We start from the raw sequence: 26,391 nt of genomic DNA on the forward strand, positions 1-26,391 counted from the left end.
CTGCAGGGGACGTGTTTGTCCTAATGTTGTGCTCAGGAGAGGCTTCTCACTAGGGAACTGCTCAGAGGTGGTGGTGGACAGGGCTGTGCCTCAGGGAAGAATTGGGATCTGTGAAGGTGACTGCAATTAAACAGGAAATCAATAACATCTTAAAACATTTCATTTGAGCCTATACATTGTATATTTTTTAATATAACAACTTTTGTTTACCACATTGGTCCCCTAACACCTTGGGGAATCCCTGAATCCATAGTTATTTCCACTGAAAATATCTACAATACAATCTCAAGGAGATCGTTTTAAATGCGTCGTTACAAAATAGAGAAATTGTTTTTTCTTTAATGTTCTCCTAATGTATGTGTATTATTTAGTTTGGATCAACTTCTAGTCTCAGCGGGGGACCAGCAAAGATTACAGTCTGTCTTGTCATTGGCGAGGTCGAAATCTACCATCCTGACTCTCATGCAGGAAGCGAAAGCACAATCAGAGGTGAGTGAAATGCAGGGAACACAGGGACACAGAACTGCTGCCACGTCAGTACCCAGGTACGGCCACGCACTCAGAGGTCTGTGAGCCCTCCTCCAGGTCTCCTGTTGTGAGCTCACAGCCCAATCTCACTTGCTTGCAGACTGCCTTAGAAGCTAAACCTTGCCTTGCGTTTTTAAGTGCCAGATTGGTGCAGTTGCTCATTTAATTCCCCAGTGGGGACTAGTTACTGATCTCCCCACCCCACCCTGCATTTGGAGTTTGTCTGCAGAGAGTCCTCAAAGGTACTTGTGGTGGAGAATGAGCACAAGCACCTTTGTCCACCTAGGTGGACATAAACTACCTGTCAAGGGCGCCACCTGCTGGGCAGATGAGTTAATGCCTGTGTGGCCTTGCCCTGGCTCCAAGTGTAAGAGTTTCTGAAGCCTGGGGTTCCAGACAAAGAAGCTAAATAGTCATAAAAAATTGGATGTGACGGTAACAGTAACAATTGAAACCAGAGGTTCCTATCTAGAATACTCCTCGGGACTATCCACAGAGATTCGAACCCTAAGAAATGAAAATTTTCTACTTAGAGAAAAAAGCAAGTATAAACAATTTTCCTTGAGTACCTGGGTCACTGGTATCATCCAGAATTCTAACACTAGAAGGGCTGTGACGCTGGCCTCCAATGAGGAGTGAGCCAGAGGGAGAGGAGGTGGGTGGGATGAGACCAGTGGCCATTAGCGGCCTCTCCTGGTTCTCCGTCCACTGGTCTGGGTCTGTGCAGCCAGGAAATACCGTGAGGCATCTAGCATTTTTCACTTTTAGTAAAAGGGACTAATCTATTGTCTCCTTCCTCCTTCCACTTGTTGCAGTAAGCATTTTGCACGTGGACTCACTTGGCGATTTCCAGTCAAGGTCTGATCACGCTGTGCCAGGGGCCACCTGTACTCATGTTAGATAAAATGGTCTCAACCAACCTCACAAAAGGGAGGGCCCCCAGAGTAGACTGTGTGTGTGCACAGGTGCCAAGCGCCACCTGGAGTCATCTGGGGCCTCCCTCACCTCAGTTCCTATTCACCACCAGGCAGGCGTTGTGTGTGGTGTTGAAGACCATGCTTGTTTTCGTCAACATGCAGCTGTCTTCAGTTGGTTCTGGGCGAGTACAGATGTCCTCACTCTGCCATCTTTAGACCAGAAGTTTCCTGCCTTGCTTTTTCTCAATGAGTATGGTGTGTAGGTGCTGAAAATGGAACTGTTCAGAACAGTTTCTTTGGCTTCTGAGGGCGCTGTGAGAGACTAGAGTCAAAAAACAAGCCCTGGTCTTCTGGTTTCTGGAGAGCTAAACCTTGGGGAGCCCCTGATGGTGATTCTAGCTTTCCTGATGCTGTACTGAGCTTCTCAGAAGCAAAATCCGGCCTGACGATCGATCAGCTTTCAGTATGCTGTAAATAATTTGAATAAATTAAAGCTTTGGTGATAATATGTCCCGGGACACAGGAGAGTCCCATTTTCAAGTATTGTCTCTTTGATCCAATAATACATTTAAATAGAAGTAGCCCTATTTCAGCATCAAACGTTACCTCTGAGCAACTGCATGGAGCTCATCTGCAGGCCACATCTCCCATTTTTTTAAGCTATCATCATTCTCTCCATTGAATGGTGCCTGAGCACATATATGGTCGAATTTGCCCATAACGTGGAAATCCTAACCCCCAAAAAGTTCTGCAGGACATTGTGTTGTTAGCATATGGAGCCTTGGTTTGAATGAACTTTAGAGAAATGTAAAATGACTAAGATTAGGTCTTAGGACTTAACTAATAGAGCCAACACTTTTCAAATATTGGGTTCCTTTTCCAGCACAATACAGAGGTGGTTTTCTATTCCAACGTTTTCACTTTCTCTTGTCAAAGCAATCCTTAAAGGTTATTAAATTCTTCCTCTATCGCTGTTTGAGAGCACCTGAAATTGATGGATTATATATCACTTGATGGGAAACCCAGCAGATCTTTAAAATGTTTTGAGTCATCTCTAGCGTGTGGGTGGAAGAACTCAAAATTCAGTATAATTAGCCCAGCTCATTTTTATTTTAAAATCTCTTATCAAGGTATCTTTAGATCAGTGCTTGAAACATGGGCGGTCTTTTGTTCTTAACCTTAGAACACTACTAAGAATGTCCAATACAGGAGTTGACAGCTCTAATGTACTCTAATATTGTGACATACTTTATACCTTTAAACATACTTTGTATTTTATGAGTACTGGTTCACTGACTGCACGTGGAATCCAGTGAACTGAGCACGGGAGGTGGAGGGCATAGAACACGTAGCCTCAGCGTGCTTTTACCTGGCTCTTGGCACCTACGCATCTCCCTTTGCTGCTGAACTATAGACACAACTGTAGAATAAGGAATTCCCTTCATGATCAAATTTGGGAGGACGCCATTTGGTGGCTAGACTGGCTTCTCAAGTGTCCCATCCATGCCTGCCTTCCCGTGGTTCTGTAGCTACAGGCTGGACCCTCGAAAACCTGTAAAGGCACCACCCAGAAGCGCAGCACAGTGGAGTCGTGGCTCCTCTAGTTGAAACCCTGTGAAAGCTCCTGAGGAACCACTGGGTTTCCTGGGGATAAACTGTAGCTCTAGGGGGCTTTGTGTCAGTACTCACCTGTTACTCTTGGCACAGGGAATATACTTTTTCCTTCTGTTTCTTCTCAATAGAATAAAGAAGATGTCTGCTTTATAGTCTTGACCAAAAAAGAAGGCTCGGGTCTGGGATTCAGTGTGGCAGGAGGGATGGATGAGGAGCCAAATGCAATTGTGGTGAGTGAGAATGTGGAGATGCTCTCGGGGAAGTCATGCTGAAGCAGGTCTGAGTTCGAGTAGGACAAAACTCCCGTCAGTGAGTTCACAGGTTGCTGGAGTTTGTTCACGGCCACCTGAACAAAAGGAGGAAAAGCAGTACATAATATTTTCATCGACAAAGATAAGCCTTTTCACACATAAACAGGCTAAGTGACCTATTAGGTGCCAATACACATAAACACAATTATGTATAGCCTTGAATTCACCTCAATACTTTGTTTATTCAGAAAGACATTAGAATTAACTGGCCATACCCGCTTTTGCTTATGAAATTACTTAAGAACCACCACCTTTAAGTTTTGCATCACTCAAGCCTGTGAGATCATTAGGGAGATGCCACCTTTCCTGGACAAGGTCAGGTCCTGTTCCTCTTTGTAGTGTTACTGCCCCCTTGAGTGTTAGGCACTTATCAGACATGATGCTGGGCACTGATGTTTGTCATTCCACCCCTCACACTGATGTGTTTTGATATACACCAAGTGTTTGCATGACTTGGGAAATTTGCCTTTAGAAGGTTCCTTTACTGCAGACCCTTGGCTTTTACTGGAGGTCATAAATGACTTTGGCTTGTCCTGTCCTTGTCCCAGGTCCACAGGGTATTTTCTCAGGGGGCAGCTTCTCAAGAAGGGACTATGAACCGAGGGGATTTCCTCCTGTCAGTCAATGGTGCCTCACTAGCTGGCTTGGCCCATGGGGATGTCCTGAAGGTTCTGCACCAGGCACAGCTGCACAAAGATGTCCTCGTGGTCATCAAGAAAGGAAATGACCAGCCCAGGCCCTCCACCCGGCAGGAGCCACACACAGCCAACGGGAAGGGCTCACTGTCCAGAGAGACCATCTCCTTGGAGCCTGGAATGGGAATGGGTAAGACACCCCCCCTCACCAGCCAGCAGGGTGTGAGCAGCATAGACTCGGGCTGAACACAAAGGAAAATAATGGCCATTACCTTATTAGTTGGGTCAGAGAAATTAAATGTAGTGAAGTCTAGTGTTTGTGGGATGCTTCCAGCAAAAGCCGTGTTACAAATAACTTATTTAAAAACGACCCAGTAGTTAAAGCCATACTACTGAAGACGTAAATGACCATTTGACAGCTTCTCAATGTCCTAAGGAAGCCCTTTTGAATTTCCATCCTATTAGGGCTTAAGTGGTTGGTAAGTAAAACAAGAAACCCTTGTTCAGGGAGACTGAAAGGTGAGAGAAGCTCCAGGCTGAGTTTTGTCCTGGGAACATCCAGAAAGGAGGGTGTTTAAAGACAGTCGCTGCACTGTCGTCCCAGGCTCCACAGTAAGCCACACTAAGCGCTGACTCAGAATGGGCACTGCTTCTGAAGCACAGGCTGGGTCCCAAGTGGGACTTCAGTCTTCACGGAGACGTGCGCCGACACGGGGGCCTCTGGAGGTTTCTGCTTGGGCATGAAGGCCTGCTCCACACTTGCAGACGGTTGATTAGAAGAGCAGAGGTGCAGGAACTGCAGGAACACAGCCAGGAGGGGAGACCAAACCTAACACTGGTCTCAAACGTTGTCATCAGCACTTCAAGGTAAACGGGACACGACAGGAGGTAGTGAGTGTCCCTGTTGTCTCCATCTTCACTGCAGGGAGAAGAGGAGCTGCACAGGACGCTCTGTGCGTTGAAGTACTGAAGACCTCGGCTGGGCTGGGATTGAGCCTGGATGGAGGAAAATCATCCATGTCTGGGGATGGGCCCCTGTTCATCAAGAGAGTGTACAAAGGTAATGTCCCAGAAAACACAATCCGCCGTCCACTATCTATAATTTCTGTGTATGTCAGTGCCCCTTCCATTTGGAAATCAAATTTGTTTTAAAAGATCTAAAGTGTTTTTCATGCTTTATAACAGTGATGGCGAACCTTTTGAGTTCGGCGTGTCAGCATTTTGAAAAACCCTAACTTAACTCTGGTGCCGTGTCACATATAGAAATTTTTTGATATTTGCAACCATAGTAAAACAAAGACTTACATTTTTGATATTTATTTTATATATTTAAATGCCATTTAACAAAGAAAATTCAACCAAAAAAATGAGTTCGCGTGTCACCTCTGACATGTGTGTCATAGGTTCGCCATCACTGCTTTATAACATACTAGGGCCCCAGTGCACAAATTCATGCACCTTGGAACTGTGGGCTGCGAGGGTGTCGTACTGGTCGGAATTAATTTCCATTGAAAGAGCAGTGATACATAACATGCAAGATTATGAAGGATAAACAAGATTTATTAATTCTTTTTTGGAACTACGTCACTACTAGTAGAATCACTACTTTCTACGTCAGAGTCAGTATTCAAGGTGCCAAAATAAAACTCTTCATCGTTACTTTCAGATTCGCAGTACACTTCTTTCGGTAACTTTCTTTTTGCCATTTTGGAGTATTATTTTGAAATACCTTAACAAGCGAGAATGCCTAATTACAGTTAAACGTAATTTGTAAAGCTTTATTTGAAATTCTGCGAAGTATCTCCGAAGCTTGTCGATTTCTTCACTCTCAAAAGGCGACTGACTCGCCACGATGTTTTGCATGGCGAGTGTGGAACGACCGCGTTTGTTTATATTGAGTTTCGATATCTCTGATTTGTCGGAGCAATGTTTTGGTTCGTGACAAGGTCGCTTAGACACTTAAGAGCTTTCAGAGAAATTATGAACTGGTACATGAATGACTAGAGTTAAGATTCGTACGGTTCCTTGCTGTGGTGGCTGAGAGCAGACATACGACTGGAACGGTAAAAAAGCTTTGGTAGCTGGGAGTAGACAAACGACCACAAAGGGTTAACAGAAGTTGAACCTGTTTCCCTGCATTTATTGGCCATTTGGATTTTAGCTATTGATTTCCTTTGTTCAAGTTTCTCTTTATTTTGTATTCTTTTGAAATATCTTCTCAGCTGCTTAGATTTTTCACAGAAAAGGTTACAGATTTGAATTTTTAAAGTCAGGTTTCTTTTTATGGGTCTCTCTCCTAAGACTATAAACATATTTTGAGATTTTTCTCACTGATGGTTTTAGCTTACTTAGACTTCATTGTGAATACCATGAAAGTACCAAGCCCTCATTCTGTATTTACTCTCACAGGTGGTGCAGCTGAACAGGCTGGAACAATAGAAGCTGGGGATGAAATCCTTGCCATTAATGGGAAACCCCTGGTTGGGCTCATGCACTTCGATGCCTGGAATATTATGAAGTCTGTCCCGGAGGGACCTGTGCAGTTAGTAATTAGAAAGCATAGGAATTCTTCCTGCAATAAGCATGAGTAGTGACACATTTTTTATAAGAATCTCCTTTTCTCTGTTTCCTTCGTATTTCAGCAAGTCAGAAGGACGTCTCGAAACAGCAGAGAAACACTGGTGTAGGCAAGGACTATAAAAATCTCCACATTTTTACTAACAGATGATGCTCGACTCTGGAAGCCTTCCCTGGATCACCTAAGCCAGGAGGGTTCGTTCTGTTCCGGTACCTGTCCCTGACCTTTCGCTGTTACTAATGGGGATATAAGACATGGCAGGGTGCCTTCTTTCATTTCAAACATCCTTCGCTTCTCTTGGCCACCTCTCCCAACATCCCAATCGGGGCAACTGGGGAGCCTACACAGGCTGAGGGACAACACAAATGTCATGACTAAATGGACTCTAGTTTTTTATAATTTTGTAAGCAAATACCAATGCTTTAAGCACATTCAATGGACAGAACTGTAGGTCTATATGTTATCCTGAAAAGAAAATGAGACTTTAAAATATAATAATCAATTTATGACCTAATGGTTAGGCTGAGCTCAGGAATTATCCAAAAATGAAAAAACAAAATACAGAAAGTGGTATATTTTAGTGAGTGTAAAGTGCAATATATGGCTGCAGAGTTCAACTCAGTGAGTTACTGATCACAGTGAAGTGTTGGTCATGGTCTAAAAGTGTCGATCGGAAGGCTGTTTTGCAGAAATGCAGTTCTGATAAACTGTACTAAATAGCCATGAACTTGCTGCTTACAATGAGCAGAAAGTTCCAGCTTGGAAAGCACCTTGTATCTAGTTTGGAACTTGTCTTGAGTAAGTGCTTGAATTCAAGACTGGTCAACACAAAAGCAGGCAAAAATATCAGTCACTGGGTTTCCATTTCTATATTTTATGTACTCTTAACAGTAATTTAAATTTTTAGAAATCAAATATCTTTTTAGTATCCTTGGATTTATAAACATAGGCATTATATTTACCATCCAAATAGAGAGGATCGTTAAGCACCCAGCCTGTTTTGTCTTCTGGACGAAAAGTATCGTGTGACTGACTGGGCGCTTAACGTGTTAAAATGATCCACTTAGGGAACTGTTTGTTGTTTTTCACCCCCTTTCCCAACAAGCTTATAAAATGTATCGTTTCTAAGCATTGGATCACTTTTCCTGACCTGGGTATTATGACATATCTCTGCAGTGACTGAAGTTTTTGCTTCTGTTTTGCAAATTATTCCTTTTGTCAAAACTGCTTCCCTGCAGACCACTGTAACTCACGCTGCTAGTGAAACTTGTCCCAGCTGCTCTCCTTTCGAAGCATGAACTTTGTAGGTGCTGTTCCTTGCTACAAAATTGGCTTTTCTCCCCTCATACTTCAAACCGTCATCAGCTTCCTTTACCAAAATGGAGGAAAATGGAGGAAAGTGAGTCACTTTCAAGGTAAAGGAGCAGTACTACTATGTAGTTACAACCCAGAGCCTCGGGGGGGCACACACTAGCTGACTGAGTCCAGGGAATACAGGTGAGACTGTGTACCTGTGCGCATGACGACGCTAAGGTTTTATGTTGGAGCTTCTTTAAAAAACTATAGCTTGAGTCTATGGCTTAGAGAGAACAACACAAGTCATCATACCCCCGGATCATGGAAGCACTTGAGCTGTCACTTTGTGCATCATTTTTCTGGGTGATTAATCCCAGTAAACCTCTATGGAGTTGCCCAGAGAGGTCTCTCAGATGGGAGTGAAATAGCTGATGGGTGTGAGCCCCGATTTCTCATCAGGAATGAGCTAGAAAGATCTGATTAATTTAGCTTCTACTTTCACTACAATTCCAGGTAAGATACTATAGAAAGTCAATACAAGGTGCATGCTAGATTGTTTTTAAGTCTCTGGAGTCAGTTTTGTGGTTTCTGTTTTCTTGACATGCAACTATTTGAAATCAACACTGAAAACTATTTTTTGCCTCTACTCTTCCAGCTGTGCCTCCTAAGAAACAGTCCTTTGTGAACAGACAGGAAATTTCTAGAGCAATGGGCTGGTCTCCTCCTGGGAGTCCCTGATCCTCACTCAAATCTGAGGAGTGCAAGGGTAGACCTCTGGCTCATTAAAATATGTTAAAGTCATCAGCCATTTCTAGTAGATCTTGCCAGAATGGTTCCCTGGCTAATGGTTGGAACATAAGGGAGGAAGCAAAACTGTTTTTGACCCTAAGATAGAGAGCTATTTATTTATCTTCAGTGTTCAGGCATGATTAGTATTTCTAATTAGTCTAATAAATTCCCATACTTCCTGAAGTGAACACTAATGGTATTATCCTACTAAAACTTTCATTGTTTTGGTTTTTTAACTGGTCATTCACAATAAGCTATGAGGCTAAATATGTGTTATAACATGTAAATTGTAGTTGCAAGCATAGACCGTGAAGGTTGAGTTTCACTTATGTTCTACCAGACACATCTCATTTGATTTTATGGTTGACTTAATTGGCACCACACCTGTTGTATGATATACATAATCCTTTATTTATGTAAAATAAAATGCCTTATATTATTAAAGAGTTAAGTGCAATATGAAATAGCCTGTACATTTTTAAATGTCGCCAAGTTATGTAAACCCACATCTCTGTAAACAACTTTTTTTAAGTGATTTTAAAAAAATAAACACTCTGCTTATTACTTGTTTTTCTAGTTCTGCAACTACAGAATAACCTTTTAAATTATCAAGATAGTAAATGTTTATTGTTACCTAAGTGGGTGAAAGGTACAAAGGCAACAGAACTCAAGTCAACCACTCTTTCCCACAACCACACTCAGAATCTCACACAATCCAAATTGTTCACAACCTCCTGACCTTCCAGATTGCACTACCCTTCTTCCCACTACTGCCTCTTGTCTTCAATTTCAACAAGCCCGCCCTTCATTCCCATATCTACTCAGACCAGACCCCATGGTGAGCACAACAATCCCCATCCAGCCCACAGGCTCAGCTCCCTCACCCCAACTAAATCCTGGATCCTTCCAACGAGCCCACTTCTTGGTTCTTACACACCGATTCCTAGAGAAAATACCACAATCACTCCAAATGATGCTGCTATAAATTCATGGTTTCCAACCTCAACTGGGCTCTTGAAGTTTCCTTGTCAGTTTTTTCTTTCATTCTTCACAACGACCACGTTCTTTTTCTCTAAACCCTGACTCATTATTATTCCCATTAAAGTCAGGAATGCACTCAGAAAAGATGTTCACTAAGTTAAACAACAATGTTCTGGAAGTACAAGCCAATACAATTAGACAAACATTTTTAAAAGGGGTACATGATATAGTGAGGTACATGTAAACTCAAACACATCAATGTAAAAATGATTAAAATATTACAATTTAGTAAGGTGGCTATCAAAAAGTACTCACCAAAACAAGAGCTTACCTAAATAATAACCAACAGAACATATGGGGAAAAACACCTAATTCCAACAGCAATGGAAAAATATATTTAACCTTAGTTAGCCAAGACCAGCAAACCTAAACACAAACATATTCTATTAACACACATTAAAAAAGGTAACTCGAGCCCTAGCTGGTTTGGCTCAGTGGATAGAGCGTCAGCCTATGGACTGAAGGGTCCGAATTCGATTCCAGTCAAGGGCACATGCTTGGGGTTGTGGGCTCGATCCCCAGTAGGGGCCATGCAGGAGGCAGTCAATCGATGATTCTCATCATTGATGTTTCTCTCTTTCCCTCTCCCTTCCTCTCTGAAATCAATAACATACATATATTAAAAAAAAAAAAAAGTAACTCGAACAAATGGGAGATACAGCTTATTCGTGAACAGAATAACTCAATGCTATAAAGATTTCAGTTCTCCCAAGACTAATCTATAAATATAATGTAACTCCAACCATAATCTCAAAAGACTTTTTTAACCTGACAAAATTATTCTAAATTCCATTGGGTAGGATAAACATGTGAAAATAGCCAGAAGAATTTTGAAAGTATCATAGGAAGGAGATAGCACTATCACAACATTATCAGAACCTATAATTAAAACAGTGCTCTTCTTCTTCTGAACTGGACATGCAAGCCACCAGAAAAAAGAGCTAAATATATGTATAGATAGTATTTCTAAATTCAAAGAAAATTCAAAGGTAACATTCTAAATTGGTGGCAGAAAACAAGATTATTCAATAACTGGTTTTGGATAAATTAGCTATTTGGGGGTGGCTGGGTGGAGGTGAAAGCTGGATCCTTGCAACAAAGTATATCCCTGACAACAAAATTGCAGAGTAGTCACAGATTTAAAAGCAAGAAAGGAAAAAAAGCCCGGTTTGGCTCAGTGGATACAGCATCGGCCTGCGGACTGAAGGGTCCCAGGTTCGATTCCAGTCAAGGGCATGTACCTTGGTTGTGGGCACATCCCCAGTAGGGGGTGTTAAGGAGGGAGCTGATCGATGTTTCTCTCTATCCCTCTCCCTTTCTCTCTGTAAAAAATCAATAAAATATATTTTAAAAAAAGAAAGGAAAACATATCTAAAAAGCCAAATATATTGTTTTAATTATAAAATGAATATGATGGTCAATTCAGAAGCTATAAAACCACAGACTCATAATTTAACAAACCACTGGGCACTATCCCAGCAGATTCAGGCAAGAGAGCAGAAGAGTGATGTAGTTTTTAATCTCACATCCCACCCATTCCCTACTCCCTACTGTTAACACCACACACATACACGGAGAGCAACTAGTACTGAAAAACCTTGGTGTAAATATCTGTAACAGAACTTAGTGTGAAAGTACCCCCAAATATACAAGTGGGTGGGGACAAACTACCAAAAAGACAAATTTGGTATCAGGATCTGTGCAAGGCCAAGTAGAAGGAAGCAACAGGGCATCTAGAGCCCTGAGACACCCTGACTCCCCACCCCATAATCAACAGGAATTCAGAGGAGCAACTGGGCAGCAGCTGAAACTGGAGTTTTTTCAAAACCTAGTGGAAAAATGTGGGCAAGTGTGTGAGGTCCCTGAAGAAGGTAGCGAGGGCTGGTGCAGGTTATGCACACTCAAAATCAACCTGCCAGTTCCTCAGACTGAGGAGAAACTACAGGAACAGAATCCAAATTGAGCAGAACAAGAACAATAGAGGTCCAGACAAACAAGGCCCAGATAAAGGAGGGCAGAACCAGATCTCAGAAAGTAAGCTGACATATTTCTTTACACTCGACAGAAGAGAGAGAGGTCAGAGAATAGTTAGAAAAGCTACCCTGACCCACTTGTCCTTTCTAACAGAACAGGAAAGGCAATTTCATGTAAAACTGGGCAATAGAAGATAAACTAGGTCAAATCCCACACAAAGAAAAAAGAGAATAAGGAACAAATACACCCCTATGACAACAAAAGCATCACAGAGACATGCTGGGAGACCAAAGAAAACTATAACAATACCTCATAATGAATTAAAATACATCAAGAAAACGACATAAAAATATGAATCATATAAAAAAATTAGAAAATATTTTAAAATGGGCATTAAAATTCAAGGGAAAAAATTTCAGAAAATACTAAATTAAAAAGATTATTCACAGTGAATAAATAAAATAATTTCTTAAGATAAAAAGGGTGAAATGGCCCTAACCGGTTTGGCTCAGTGGATAGAGCATCGGCCTGCGGACTGAGGGGTCCCAGGTTCGATTCCGGTCAGGGGCATCATGGTTTCGGGCACATCCCCAGTAGGGGGTGTGCAGGAGGCAGCTGATTGATGTTTCTCTCTCATTGGTGTTTCGAACTCTCTATCCCTCTCCCTTTCTCTCTGTAAAAAATCAATAAAATATGTTTTTTTAAAGGGTGAAATGTTTAAAGATCAGTAATAAAGAAAGAAAAGAACCCAAGCAAAACGGACGAATAACGAAGATATATAATAGCAGTCCCCAAAGAAGAACACTTAAACAAGGGAACAGAACAAACTTAGAGCTTCAATTTTCCTGAAATTGAGAATAAAAAAAAAGACTTGACATTGACACTACATACTGAAAGAACATACCATATGTCCTATTCCAGAACAACCCATAACAACACACTGTAGTAGCTCGGGGGAAAATTGGAGGAGAAATCCTGTGGGCTTCAAGCAAAAAGAATAGGCATTCATGAGAGAAAGAAAATCATATTTGAATCAGACTCTGATAGTATGCCTTATGCCAAAAAAAAGAAAGACTGTGACCCAAGAAATTTATCCAAACTGACTTTCAAATAAAAGGCTTCAGATACACTGTTGTTATACAGAAATGCAAGGAGTGTTTGCTCACAAGCCCTTTCTGAAGAAACTAACAAATGAGCAAGACAACCAAAATGACTGGATAGACAATAATATACGGAATGATGGTGAGCATTGAGTATGTGTTTATTTGAAGAGTTAAGATTAAGGTAAATTAAAGGGAGAGACTATGTTGTATAAACAGTGTTCTTATAATGCAGGTGCAACACAATTACAAAAAGTGGCAGCACTGAATCATACACTAAAAAGTGGTTGAAACGGTAAGTTTTATGTTATGTATATTGTACCACAATAAAAAAGGGGGAGAAGCCCTAGCCAGTTTGGCTCAGTGGATAGAGCATAGGCCTGTGGACTGAAGGGTCCCAGGTTCAATTCGGGTCAAGGGCACATACCTCGCTCGGTTGCAGGCTCAACTGCTGACCCTGATCAGGGCACATGCGGGAGGCAACCAATTGATGTGTGTCTCTCACATCGATGTTTTCCTCTCTCTAAAAAAACAATGGATGCCTGATTGGTGTGGCTTAGTGGTTGAGCATTGACCTATAATCCAGGAGGTTCATAGTTTAATTCCCAATCAGGGCACATGCCCAGGTTGCAGGCTCGATCCCTAGTGGGGCGTGTAGGAGGCAGCCAACTGATGATTCTCTCTCAACATTGATGTTTCTATCTCTCTCTCCCTTCCTCTCTGAAGTCAATAATATATATATTAAAAGGGGGTGGGGGAAGTACCTTTTAAGTTTACATTGATACTTTCTATTCAAATTTAGAACTACAAGGTTTTCTATCTTCTATCTTAAAGCTGTATCTTCATTTTTCCATATAAAGAATCCTGGTTCTCATGAAGAAAACTGATTATGATAAAACACAATGTTTATTTCCATAAAATCATAATACTTAAAAAACCAAATCAGTAACCTTTGGAGAATGCTGAGAAACCAACTTGATTTTGAAAACTGGTAAATAAAATTTATAATGTATCCTACCTTTCCTCTACAAACTACTAAAAGGTAATAAAGATAAGGTGAGGTTTCTCTTTATAGAAAAACTCTCATGAAGAAATGACAGGAATTAAAACATCACCAGTCAACAACCCCATTAAACAGGATCTAGTAAGAACTGAACAGCAAGAATGCTAACATCATAAAAGTAGAGATATTATATAAAGTAGAGATGCTATACATTTCCTGATAGAAGAACACATATCACCGATGAAACTGTGTTGCCTACACAAACAAACCTGAATCTGACGAAGCCTCTAGATCCAATTACCAATTCTTGGGAAGTACAAAAGCTAGAGATACATTAAACTACATGTAGATGCAATCAGCAAAATCCAAACTTTGGGAAACTCTCAGGACAGTGATCCAATTTCATCAACAAATATTTTACAAGGGAAAAAACAAGACGGGGTTGGGAGGCGGGGGGAGGATGGGACCTATAAATTAGGAAAAATTTAAAATCACTTATCAAGTGAAAAACAAAACTAAACAGAACAAAATTATTAGAGATGCACACTGGTTGGGTCCAGAAGATTATAATTGGAAGGAAGCCTTGAGCAGCTTCTGGATAAGCTGACAAGTTCTACTTCTGACCTGAGTGATGGCCGCAAACATATTTGCCTTAAAATAATTCATTAGCCTACCATTTATTTATGTGATCTTCCATTTGTATTTTAATTATAAAAAGTACATGAAATGCTTATATACATATGTATTTGTAAGTTTATGATTGTTTATATGATTTTTATACTTGTAATATTTAATCATATCCCCCCCCCAAAATTTATAGTAATACATATCACAAACCTGAATACTAGGCAAATGTCATTAGTAGGATAATTAAGGTCTCCACAGATTCCATGCTCAACACTGTACCTTACACTTTACTGAATGTTTAAAAAAAAAAAATAAGAAAGAAAGAAAGAAAAACTTATCATACACCAATTCCAAAGGCTGGGGAAACAAACAGTATCACAGACACTGGGCTAATATCCATAATATATTAAAAGTCCTAATGAATCAATACTTAAAAAGATGCCCATTAGAACAATGGATAAAGAACACAAACAGGTTAATTCAGAGAGAAAAATACAAACTATCTTTAAAGGTTTTATAAATAAAGACAGTAAATAACCAACCCCCAATAACTAAAACAAGTTGGCAATTATCTATTAGCCTGGCAAAGACCAGGATTGATGAAACCCTCTAAGTATTGGCCAGGATATAGGGAAACCAGCAGTCATATTACTGGTGGGCGTGTATGTTAACATCAATCTTACAAATTAATTTGGCTTTCTATTAATTCCTCCTACAGAAGTCAGACAAATAAAAAGACATATGTACATTAAAATACTGTTGGCAATAATGAAAAACATGAGACTAATCCAAATGTCCATTAATGGAAGATTTAATGAAGTTATAAAATGAAGCCAACAATGATTAAAAAGAATGATGTGTGCTTATTCTGAAAGCTCTCCACAATATAAAAATATAAGTACAAAAAGTAAATTGCACACCAGTATATGATGATGCTACTGGAAAAATTGCACAACACTGGTCTATCAGAAGTAAACACCCATGTAATTCTAGCATTGGACTGAGAAAATACTGTATACATATCAACATTTAACCATGTTACCATCCACACCCCTTTAAAGGACAGCCTGCAAGGTTATGAATATTAATACTACCTCACTGGTACTATTAAAGAATATATGACATTTGTGCAAAACTTACAAGAGCCAGGTATATTATTCAAGGACCTGATGCGCTGTGATGAACTGGAATTTACCTTAGACTGTCAGTCATCTTGACCTGAATGAAAGTGAAATGGAATAATGTTATCTGACAATATATAGTAAGTGCATACAAGATGGAGAGTTGGAATTGAATTTCATGAAATAAATACCTTACAGACTTGTGACTGGTGGTTTCCATGCTCCTGGGGCAAAAGTAGGTCATTACTTATTGGCCCAATATTGCCACTGAACTGTCAGACACCAGCCTCTCTTTCCTTTGGGTGATGACCAAATTCAAAGGTGTGTTATACTGAAAAAGAGTATTGTACCCATCTATTCACAAACAATGGGAAGAACTGAGTGATGGAATGTGTTAAGAGACCACTGGGCAATCCTGCTTCAGCAGTCCAGGGACTTTCTTGGCCATTTGACACCTGGTAATGCTTTTTTCTCCTAAGAACATATAGAATTATTCAACTTTTTCATCCCCCAAAAATGTGAGTTATACCAAGATATTGTAATAAAGCAGGGATGTCCCGTTATCATTGTAGTTTGCGTGTGAGAATTTTTTGCATGCCTATTGTTTTTTGTCTGTTAGAGAAAAGAAGCCCCCGCCTAGTGCCCAAATAAGAACGGATCAACTGTAGTGGAATGCTATTACTGCCAATCATTTTAGGACTTAAAACTCAAACACTTACCAGATAATGTAAGATTGGGTAAATCATCCTCTCTAGGCCTGTTCTTCAATAAATGAAGACAGTTCTTAGGGTTTGGGGAAGTCCAAACGAAATATAAAGTATTTAACTAGTAGGCACAAAAACATACATTGTTTCCTTTCTCCCTTTGGTTAGAACATTTTCCCAGATATGATTATTTTAAGGAATACACCTCAAACAATATATGAAATCAAAAAACCACAGCAGCCCTAATCAGTTTGGCTCAGTGGATAGAGCGTCGGCCTGCGGACTGAAGGGTCCCAGGTTCGATTCTGGTCAAGGGCATGTGCCTTGGTTGCGGGCACATCCCCAGTAGGGGGTGTGCAGAAGGCAGTTGATTGATGTTTCTCTCTCATCGATGTTTCTAACTCTCTATCCCTCTCCTTTCCTCTCTGTAAAAAAATCAATAAAAAATATATTTTTAAAAAAACACAGCATCTAATTCTTTGCACAATAGATCTTTCTACAATTTTCTATTAAAATTCACTGCCTGCTTCTTGGATCAGAAGACTTTTACAAAGTGGCATAAATACTGCTTCTACCACACAGAGTAATTACTTCCATGGAGCCACACCATTTGCGCTATACAGAGGACTGTGAACGGCAGCATTTTACAGGAGAAAAGAGTTCTAGGTATCAGCTTGCCCTCCAGGTAGTACTACGTTTTCTCTCTGAATACAGAAGCAGGTGATGAAGTTGGGGCCACACACAGGTAGAACTGGTGTGCACTCTGCTGTGAGCAAACACTGGCAGAAGTTCAGGCAGGCCTCTCCCTTGCCTGAGATAGTTGCTGCTGAAATGAAAAATATCCATTACTTCTAAAATCTTTTCAAGGGAAAAAAATAATAAATCTTCACTTGAAAAGAAATGCCAAGATACTGATAGCAGTTTCCAGTATGCATTTTATGGGAAGAAACTATAAACTGATAGTTTTTATACTTAGTTTCCACCAGTAGTATAATTTTAGGAGGTAAGGAGTTTATTTTAATGGACAGAAAATCTGTCTTTTCTCATGTGTTAAAACAAGGACTGGAAACTACTGCCCATGGCCAGCTGCCTGTTTCTGTAACCAAGAATTTATTAGAACACAGCTTCACCCATTTATTTGCATTATCTATGGCAACCTTCATTCAGCAGAGTTGGGTAGTTGCAACAGACACCATATGTGGCCTAAAGCCTAAAATATTTACTATCTGACCCAGGAAAAAAACCTTCTGCCCCAGCTGGGTAGTTCAGTTGGTTGGAGTGTTATTCTCTACATCAAAAAGGCTGTAGGTTTGATTTACAGTCAGGGCACACCTAGGTTGTGGTACAATCCCCAGTTGGCACGCACAGGAGGCAGCTAATTGATGTTTCTCTCTTTCTCTATTTCTCCCTTCCTCTCTCTCTCTAAAACCAATAAAGACATATCCTCAGGTGAGAATTAGAAAAAAAAAAGGCCCTCCAACAACTACATTAAAATATTACCACACTATACTAAGGCTCAGTAAAACTTCCTTAGAAAGAAAACTAAGGTAAAATACAAAAGTACAAATGACATGCTTGCTCTGATTCAGGCACTTTCAAGATCATAGTTTATTTCTTCAGATAAAAAGATAGTATACATATTAGGGAATCCATCTAGTAGTTTTGCATTGAATGTTAACCAAAAAAACTCTAGACACCTGAAAGCCTCACTATTAACATGAACTATGGTAATAAAAAATTTGACATTTAATTTGTTCAATATATAGTATTTACATTATGAAACCAATAGTGATATTATTGATAAACAGTGATAAAGAAATAGTAAAAAGCAAAGGTTTATATTTTTATAATGTGCTAATTGTCATAATTGTACATAAAAATTAAAACATAGCAGAGCTTTCTGTTATAAAATTCTTAATCATCTGAACTGTAGTCATTACTTGATAACAATTTACATGCAACATCTGCTATAAATGACATTTGATTTCTTTGTGAGAAATTGTGAGTAGATAAATGACATTTAAGAGCAAACATTAATTTACTTGTGGTCAAAAAAACAAAAAAACTGTACTCAAGATTAGTACTGGTCACAAGCCTCTTCCATACAGAAATGGTAAAAACAGTAAGACAAAAGTATTTGCAAAAGGAGATGCACAGCTGAAGAGTGCCATGAATGGCACAGCTCAAAAAATCTTGGGACCAGACACATATCTTTTCTCTCTCCTTCAATGGTGAAAGGTCTATTTTGCCATCAAATAATAGTAACTAAAGCAAGTGAGGGCACCAGGTGTACAAGAAATTAAATCTTGCAAAATACTAAGATGGAGGCAGGTGTGGCCAGAAGAAGGGACAATTTATATATAATTCAAACTATATACAGCATAACTGGAATGCAGCCCATCCCAAACTGGCTTTGTGAAACAGTTGGACCGTTATGATTTAATAGTTAAAATTATAACAAGTTGTATAACAGATTTACATGGGACACAAAATCAAAGGGGCATTTTATATTATTTACTGTGTTGTTTCAATTTAAAAATAACTTTGCTAAGTATACATCTCAACTGAGGTCTATGTATAAAACATCCTAATAGATACAGATATTTACCTTTGGTGAGTTAAAGGCCTTTTTGTGATTTCTGTCTGAATTGTAGGCAGAATGGGAGATGCACATGCACATAGGGGAAAACTCAAACTGAGGTAATCCGAAGGTCTGCATGTGAGGAGACTGGAGGTTACTTTGAAAGTCAAAGCATACCAGAAATCCAGAACAGGTAACAGTGAGCATGGCAACAGAAGGAATGGAATGCCAATATGGCAGTAAAACTTTTTAAAACAGAAAGAGGAAGGCCTCTCGTACCAGCAGAATCCTGCATACATATTAAAAAAAAACAAAAAAAAGCCACCTACCATTTCATAAAACAAAAGCCAATTATAGTGTGGGAAAGTATAAATTGCAGAAAACCAGAAGTCAATAGCAGAAAAACTACTGGTTTACTTGAGAGGGAGGAGGAGGCTTCCCCCTGGGCAGTTACTTGGTGAAGGCCGCCACCACCGCCCACAGAACCTCGTTGGCGTTGGCCTTCACACATTCCACCTCAGGATCCAAGTCGAGGAGCTGCCGCACTCTCTTGGTGGCTAAATCATACTGCTCATCCAGCAGGGGAGCAAAGGCATTCTCCAGAACATCCGAGGCGTGGGCGAGGTAAATGAGGGCCAGCAGGCGCTTGTCCATGCGGTGAGGGTCATTCACCCATTTGTCAAGAACAGCTTCCTGTACCTTCTTGATGAGGCGCTGCTTAATGTTGTTGTTGGTGAGGGGATGTGTGGTCATGTCAAAAAGTAGGAAGTTCTGTTTCTCTGTTGTCAATACGCCCTTTTCTACCAGGTTTTTAGCTAACCGTTCCCGTACATTCCTTAATTGATAATGCAGTTTTAATGGATTCCATGTTTCACCTAAACAAAATATTTCAGAAGTTAGAAATGATAGGTATTAGGTTCCAGTCAAGATAGAAGAGAAGGTAAGTGCTGTGCTCACCTTCTCCCACTACTACATCAAAATTGCAACTAAACTATGAAACAAACATCATTGAGAACCACCTAAAGACTAGCTGAACATAAATGCTATACCTGAGGAGATAAAGAAGAAGCCACAAAGGGACTGGTAGGAGAGGCAGAGACATGAAATAAGCTGGTCCCACACCCATGAGGTGGCAATTAAGAATCAGAGGAACACTCAAGCTGTGGAGGACCCACTAAGGAGTAAGGGGTCCCAGCCCCAGACACCAGTGCTGGGAAGAGAAGTCCCCATAACATCTGGCTGTGAAAACCGGCAGGGACAGCATCCCAGTGAGAACAAGGGCTGCTGGAGTCGCAGGCGCTCCTCTTGAGGCCGCACAGTCGCACTAGCTCACAAACTCACTCACACGGTTCCAGTGTAGGAGCAGCAGCTAGAAAAGCACCAAGGATATATAGGGAGAAACTAAATTGACTAGCTTCAGGGAAAGTGCTGGAAGAGCAGGGATTGAGACAGCTCTCTCCCAGGGAGGGAGTGCTGGCAGATACCATTGGTCCTTTGTTGAGCCCTCCCCCAACCCAGCCAGCCAGTCTAGCATAGATGGGCACCAAATCAGAGCTCTCCATTAACCTGGAAACACCATTGTCCTGCCCTGGTGATTCCCTGAGACCCTACCCTATCTAACAGCCTGCAGGTCCACAAACCCAAACAAGCAGTGGCTGTCCATGGTGTTTCCTGTACCTCTAGCTAAGCTACCCAAGTCTGGCACAAGCAGCAATAGGTGTGAACTTGCACTGTAACTATCATCAAGTAGCCCCAGGCCTGGCATACACAGTGACCAGTCTGGCCTTGGAACACAGCCTCAACAAGCAGCCATAAACCCCACACAAGTTGCAGGCCTGGTTTGCAGAATAGCCACTCCCAAGCAGCAACCAACTGCAATTTCATAGCTCCACCAGACAACAGCCCCAAGCTGGGCACAATCAGTGAAATTAGACCATACAAAAATCAACTCAAAGTGGATAAAAGGCTTAAATGTAAGACCTGAAATCATAAAACTTACAAAAGAAAATATAGGCAGTAAATTCTGACATCGCTCTCAGTAACATTTATTTGGAAATGTCTTCCCAGGAAACAAAAGAAAAGATAAACAAATGGAACTACATCAAACTAAAAAGTTTTGGCATCGCAAAGGAAATTATCAACAAATCGAAAACAACCTCCTGAATGGAAGAAGATATTCACCAATGATACATTTGATAAGGGTTAAAACCCAAAATATGTAAGAACCCCTCCCCCCTAAAAAACAAACAAACAAACAAAAACAACTAAAAAATGGGCAGAGGACTTGAATCAGTATTTCTCCAGAGAGGACATACAGATGGCCAATAGACATATGAAAAGATGCTCCACATTACAAATCAGGAAAATGCAAATCAAAACCACAATGAGGTATTACCGCACACCTGTGAGTATGGTTTCCATCAATAAATCAACAAACAGTGTTGGCAAGGATGCAGAGATAAGGGAACCCTGTGCATTGTTGGTGGAATTGTAAATTAGTGCAACCACTATGGAAAACAGTACGGAGGTTCCTCAAGAAATTAAAAATGGAACTACCATATAATCCAACAATCCCTCTTCTGGGTATGTATCCAAAGAACTCTAAAACACTAATAAAAAAGGATATAAGCACCCTCTATGTTCACTGCAGCATATTTACAATTCAGCCCTGGCCTGTGTGGCCTCAGCACCAAAAGATCATTGGTTGGATTCCCCGTCAAGGGCACGTATGTAGGTTGCAGGTGCAATCCCAGGCCCAGTCAGAACACATATGGAGGCAATGGATCAATATCTCTCTCACACATTTGTGTGTGTGTGTGTGTGTGTCCCTCCTTTCCCTCCCCTCTCTAAAAATTAATGGGAAAAATATCCTCAGGTGAGGATTAACGGGGGGAAAATTCTCAAACGAATTAAAAAAAAATAAAATGGCTATTATAAATATCTAAATAACTTAAAGGAAATATGAAAAGAAAAGACCTTTTTTTTAAACAAGTAAATGATCTGAATTGTTGCCGGGAGCCGGTCCATGCTTGCTGTTTCAAGGGACCTGGCATATATGGCATACTGTTCTTAATATGTTTGCTCACCTTCTTGGCACTATGTGTTTTAACCAAGGTCTCTGAGAAAGGTTGTTTCCCCAGGTAGGGATTTTCCCCTGAAGTTAGGGAGGGAATAAAACCTCTTAACTAGTGCCAGGTGGGTAATTAATCACTTTAACTACGAACAATCATGCTTAAGCTACATAATCTTTACTCCCTGGAATGGAGATAAGAAATGCCCTAACCTTTGGAATAGAGATTGACAGGATTAAAATCAACTGGTATAAATACGGATGTAACAAAACAATAAACAGCAGAACTTCGCTGGAGATCCAGACCAGAACTTGGCTGGAGATCCTGGCTGGAGATCCTGGCTAGGCTGCTGATCAACTGAACACTGTCTCCGTGTCCTTCCTTCTTCGCCGACTCCATCTACACCTTTGGGGACCCCTGGACCTGCTGGGGTTGGACCCCGGCAAATTGTGATTTTTCATTTTGTGAATAACTTTGTGAAACTAGGAACTTGAAAACAATTATCAAATAATAAAGGGTTGGTACCAAGAGTTATTAGTAAATTGAAGTTACTGCCTGCATTTAAAGAAAACATTCACTTTCCAATTTAAAAAACCTAGCAAATTAGCTTCCGCAAAAGACAAACAACCAATGCATTCAATTTCCTTGGTAACTTCAAAAAAGAGCTAAAATATATTTAGGGGTCCTATTAGACTTTAAAACCTAATTGTATAAAAGAAAAATATAATAATAAATGAAATACTAACTTATAACAAGTTATGGAGCCAGACTGGTGGATATGATTTCAACTTGGTCATTTCCTAGCTATGCCTTAGAGAATATCTTGGCCATTTATTCCCAAACAAAGGCACGGGGTGATATGTGCATAAGACTATTCTGAGAAACCCAAAGTTAAATTTCTCTTTGGCAGACCTGAAAAACAAAACAACCCCCCCACCACCACCACCACCAATGCTGCTATACAATGACTTTTTTCTTTTTCATGGGAAATAAATGGGATTAGCAGCTTATGGCTGTCTATTATATTAAAGTTATACTAAGGTTTATCTACAACTTATCTATAATTAAATCTTATCTATTGCAACCAATGGAACAAGTAATGCTTACAAAGTTGCTGTAAGAAATTTCTCAATTTCAAAATATGCTGACAAGTCAGTGTTGCTACTAAAAATGAGAAGAGTCTGAACACAGACAGACCCACTGTCAAATAAGGTGCTCCATTTATGAGTGGACCTTCTTATGGGCAATCGCTCCTGCCTCAGAGGAAGTAATAAAAAGGCATTTTGCCCTTGCTGGTTTGGCTTGGTGGATAGAGCATTGGTTTGCGGACTGAAGGGTCCCGGGTTCGATTTCGGTCAAGGGCACATGCCTGGGTTGCCGGCTGGATCCCCAGTCGGGGCATGAAGGAGGCAGCCGATCAACGATTCTCATCATTGATGTTTCTATCTCTCTCTCCCTTCTCCCTTACTCTCTGAAATCAATAAAAATATATATATTTTTAAAAAGGTATTTAGACATCATATTCTTTTGTACCAATTCCCTGGAAAAGGGCAAACCTTGTGTATTCACGCCAACAAAATTGTTATTCAGATCTCCTCAGTTATGTGAAAAAATGAATAAATCTCATAAGCAGAAGGTTGATGAAACAGTGTAACATACAAGTGGGGGTGTTAAGCACCCCCCCCATAAAATAACTGAATGGTCAATAACTGAATGGACTTCTTTTTGAGTTCCTTCACTTTCAGAGAACCCTATTGTTAAACTCTGTGAGTCTGTCAGATGTCCCAAAGGCAAAAGAGGAAGAAGGCTAATCTTGGTATTCTGACATTTCTGCTTTTTACTTTAAAAGAACCAAATTAAGTAAGCTAAATACAAAAAATAAAGTCACCCCTGAGATTAGCATAGTTTAACAGTATAAATTGGGGTGGGAGAAGGGTAGTTGTGTAAGTAAAAGGAAGATACAGTAAGATTTAATCTATACTAACTAATAAAGATTTATCTGCTTCAATTTAAGCAGAATATTAAATAACTTTCAAATATTTGTAATAAATGCCTGATAAAGAAATAGTACTAAAAATTCTAGATTAAAAGATGTTACTATAATCCATATTATTATTCATCAGTCCCTAAAGAATTTATTTACCATTTTGTAAACAAACTTGTGAGAAGCATATAGAGAGGCAAAGTTCTTCAAAGATTATGTCCTCTGCCTAACAATTACTTCAGTGGAAATGACATACTGGTAGCTACCTACATAATTCACTACAAAAAACTTCTCTCTTCCTTGACATCTTATTACAAAACTAAAAGCAGCTGTTCAGAAATTTGGCAGTCTAGTGACACCTTGTGACCAAATTTATCAATTACATATCTTAAGATTTCAAAAAGCCAGAAACTTTTACTCTTATTTCATTTTTAAATATGTTTTTATTAATTTCAGAGAGAGGAAGGGAGAGGGAGAGAGGGATAGAAACATCAATGATGAGAGAAAATCATTGATTGGGGCCTTCTGCACACCCCCAAATGAGGATAAAGCCTGCAACCCAGGCATGTGTTGACACTCAACCACTGAGCAACACTGGCCAGGCCAGAAACTTTTATTCTTAAAAACAGTTTTTAAAATACTTTTTAAGTCTTTGCCTCAAATATATGTATATTTATCAAATTTTAAATTAATGATATAAATAATATTTATAATATATCAGTAGGTTTTAGCATGTATGATGTAGTGTAAATAATAATAAAATTAACCCTTGAGTATCTCTCTATCCAGGTAAAGAAGAAACCTTTGTCAGGACCTTAGATGCCTCCTGTGTCCTTCTCTGCCTCAGAAGTAATCACCAGACCAACTAGTGTTACTCATTCTCTTTTCCCTACCACCTATGTAAGTATCAATACATCGTTTTGAAAACCAAGTAGCAAAAAGACAGTGGATAGGGCCACCCATTTTAGTACTCCTGTAATCCCTCTGAATAGGAATGCTTCCCTCTTTGTCTCATTCTGATCCTTCACAGGCCTAAACCAAGTTCTATTTCCTCCTCCAACTACTAAAGCTCCAAGGACTTCTTTTTGAGTTCCTTCACTTTCAGAGAACCCTATTGTTAAACTCTGTGAGTCTGTCAGATGTCCCAAAGGCAAAAGAGGAAGAAGGCTAACCAGAGAGGGTTGGCAATGGGTGGGCCACAGTGCTAAACTGTTTTGTCTTGTGTTAAGTGGATTTGTGGGTTCATATTACCTAGTTTTAACCAAACAAATCCTCATCAAATGTGCAAGGTAATTTTAAGATCCCTACAAAAGAAATTATAAATTATCCCCAATATCAAAAGCACAAAGAAGGGAAAGAATTCAAGTTTTTCCTCACTGAATGAGGTAAAAAAAAACTTTACCAGCAGATCTACAAGAAGGCAGTCAAGCCGAAACCGGTTTGGCTCAGTGGATAGAGCGTCGGCCTGCGGACTGAAAGGTCCCAGGTTCGATTCCGGTCAAGGGCATGTACCTGGGTTGCGGGCACATCCCCAGTAGGAGATGTGCTGGAGGCAGCTGATCGATGTTTCTCTCTCATCGATGTTTCTAACTCTCTATCTCTCTCCCTTCCTCTCTGTAAAAAAACAAAAAAAAAAATTTAAAAAAAAAAAAAAAAGAAGGCAGTCAAAAACAAAATTTCAAAATTATCAAAACAACCTGTGAATAAGTTTGATTAGCTAGCCAGTGTTGCTCAGTGGTCAGAGTGTCTGCCCACGCACCTAAACGTCTCAGGTTTGATAAGGGCAAGTACCTGGGTTGTGGGTTTGCTCTCACTCTCTCCCCCTCCCTCTCCCCCTTTCCCCTCTGAAAAGCAATGGAAAAAATAACCTCATGTGAGGATTGTTTTTTAATGTGAATGGTTGGAAGTATTACATACACGCCCCCCCCATAAATCCCCTCCAGCTGGCCCCCACCCCAGGCCTTCACCACCCTTCTACTGTGAGGATTAACAAACAAAAAAAGAATGCACCCTGTCCTAAATGTAAAGTGCCCATTGTTGCCCTCTTAGCTAAGAATATAATATGTGTATTCAATTTTTAAATAAATAAACATGCAAAACTCAAATTTTTTTACTAATAGAATATCCTCATAATAGGACTATTATTTGAGAAACTGAGAGAAATGACATGTTAATTACTGATCTCTGACAAAGTCCACATGTTGTTTAAAACAGTTACTTTAAAAACAAAACAAAACAAAAAGTTACTTTAAGCAGCAATACATTTGAACATGAAATAATAATACATGTACAGTTGAGCCTTGAACAATGCATGGGGTAGGGGTGCTGAACCCTGAGCAGTCTAAAATCCACTTATTACTACTGACCAGATGACTTACTTGTAACACATAAAGTCAATTAACATATATTTTATATGTTATATGTATTATATACTGTATTCTTACAATAAAGTATGCCAGAAAAAGAAAATATTAAGAAAGTCATAAGAGTCCTAACTGGTTTGGCTCAGTGGATAGA

General features: G+C 39.9%; 2 protein-coding genes and 1 long non-coding RNA gene across 19 annotated transcripts in view; 1 reads left to right on the forward strand and 2 right to left on the reverse strand.

The window, feature by feature from the left end:
* Positions 1–9,232, forward strand: part of PDZD2 (PDZ domain containing 2) — a 319,250-nt gene extending 310,018 nt beyond the window's left edge. For 10 of the 14 annotated variants that reach the window (XM_036309057.1, XM_036309060.1, XM_036309058.1 and 7 more), the window contains 5 exons: positions 372–489; positions 3,188–3,289; positions 3,919–4,195; positions 4,931–5,065; positions 6,415–9,232. In XM_036309057.1, coding sequence (XP_036164950.1) covers positions 372–489; positions 3,188–3,289; positions 3,919–4,195; positions 4,931–5,065; positions 6,415–6,596 — 814 coding nt within the window. In that variant the 3' untranslated portion in view covers positions 6,597–9,232. Of the gene's footprint in view, positions 1–371; positions 490–1,343; positions 2,623–3,187; positions 3,290–3,918; positions 4,196–4,930; positions 5,066–6,414 lie in introns of those variants that run through there. The other 4 variants (XM_036309059.1, XR_004967532.1, XR_004967531.1 and 1 more) reach the window with 4 other exon arrangements.
* LOC118656169 lies at positions 158–16,570 on the reverse strand. 3 transcript variants are annotated; one of them, XR_004967535.1, is made up of 5 exons: positions 15,726–16,570; positions 15,554–15,631; positions 14,624–14,703; positions 3,135–3,405; positions 158–1,913 (listed from the first exon to the last, which is right to left on the reverse strand). It is a non-coding gene; the product is annotated as an uncharacterized LOC118656169 (long non-coding RNA). The 3 variants fall into 3 exon arrangements; XR_004967533.1 differs by lacking the exon at positions 14,624–14,703 and having other exon boundaries at positions 15,726–16,566; XR_004967534.1 differs by lacking the exons at positions 14,624–14,703; positions 15,554–15,631; positions 15,726–16,570 and adding an exon at positions 7,837–7,952.
* A 1,247-nt stretch (positions 16,571–17,817) lies between these two features.
* The window catches only part of LOC118656740 (Golgi phosphoprotein 3), a 38,799-nt gene continuing 30,225 nt past the window's right edge, over positions 17,818–26,391 (reverse strand). For both annotated transcript variants that reach the window (XM_036310341.1, XM_036310343.1), the window contains exon 4: positions 17,818–19,694. In XM_036310341.1, coding sequence (XP_036166234.1) covers positions 19,270–19,694 — 425 coding nt within the window. In that variant the 3' untranslated portion in view covers positions 17,818–19,269. The remainder of the gene's footprint in view (positions 19,695–26,391) is intronic.

Source organism: Myotis myotis, unplaced genomic scaffold (assembly GCF_014108235.1).
Source record: "Myotis myotis isolate mMyoMyo1 unplaced genomic scaffold, mMyoMyo1.p scaffold_m19_p_5, whole genome shotgun sequence".
Lineage (NCBI taxonomy): Eukaryota > Metazoa > Chordata > Mammalia > Chiroptera > Vespertilionidae > Myotis > Myotis myotis.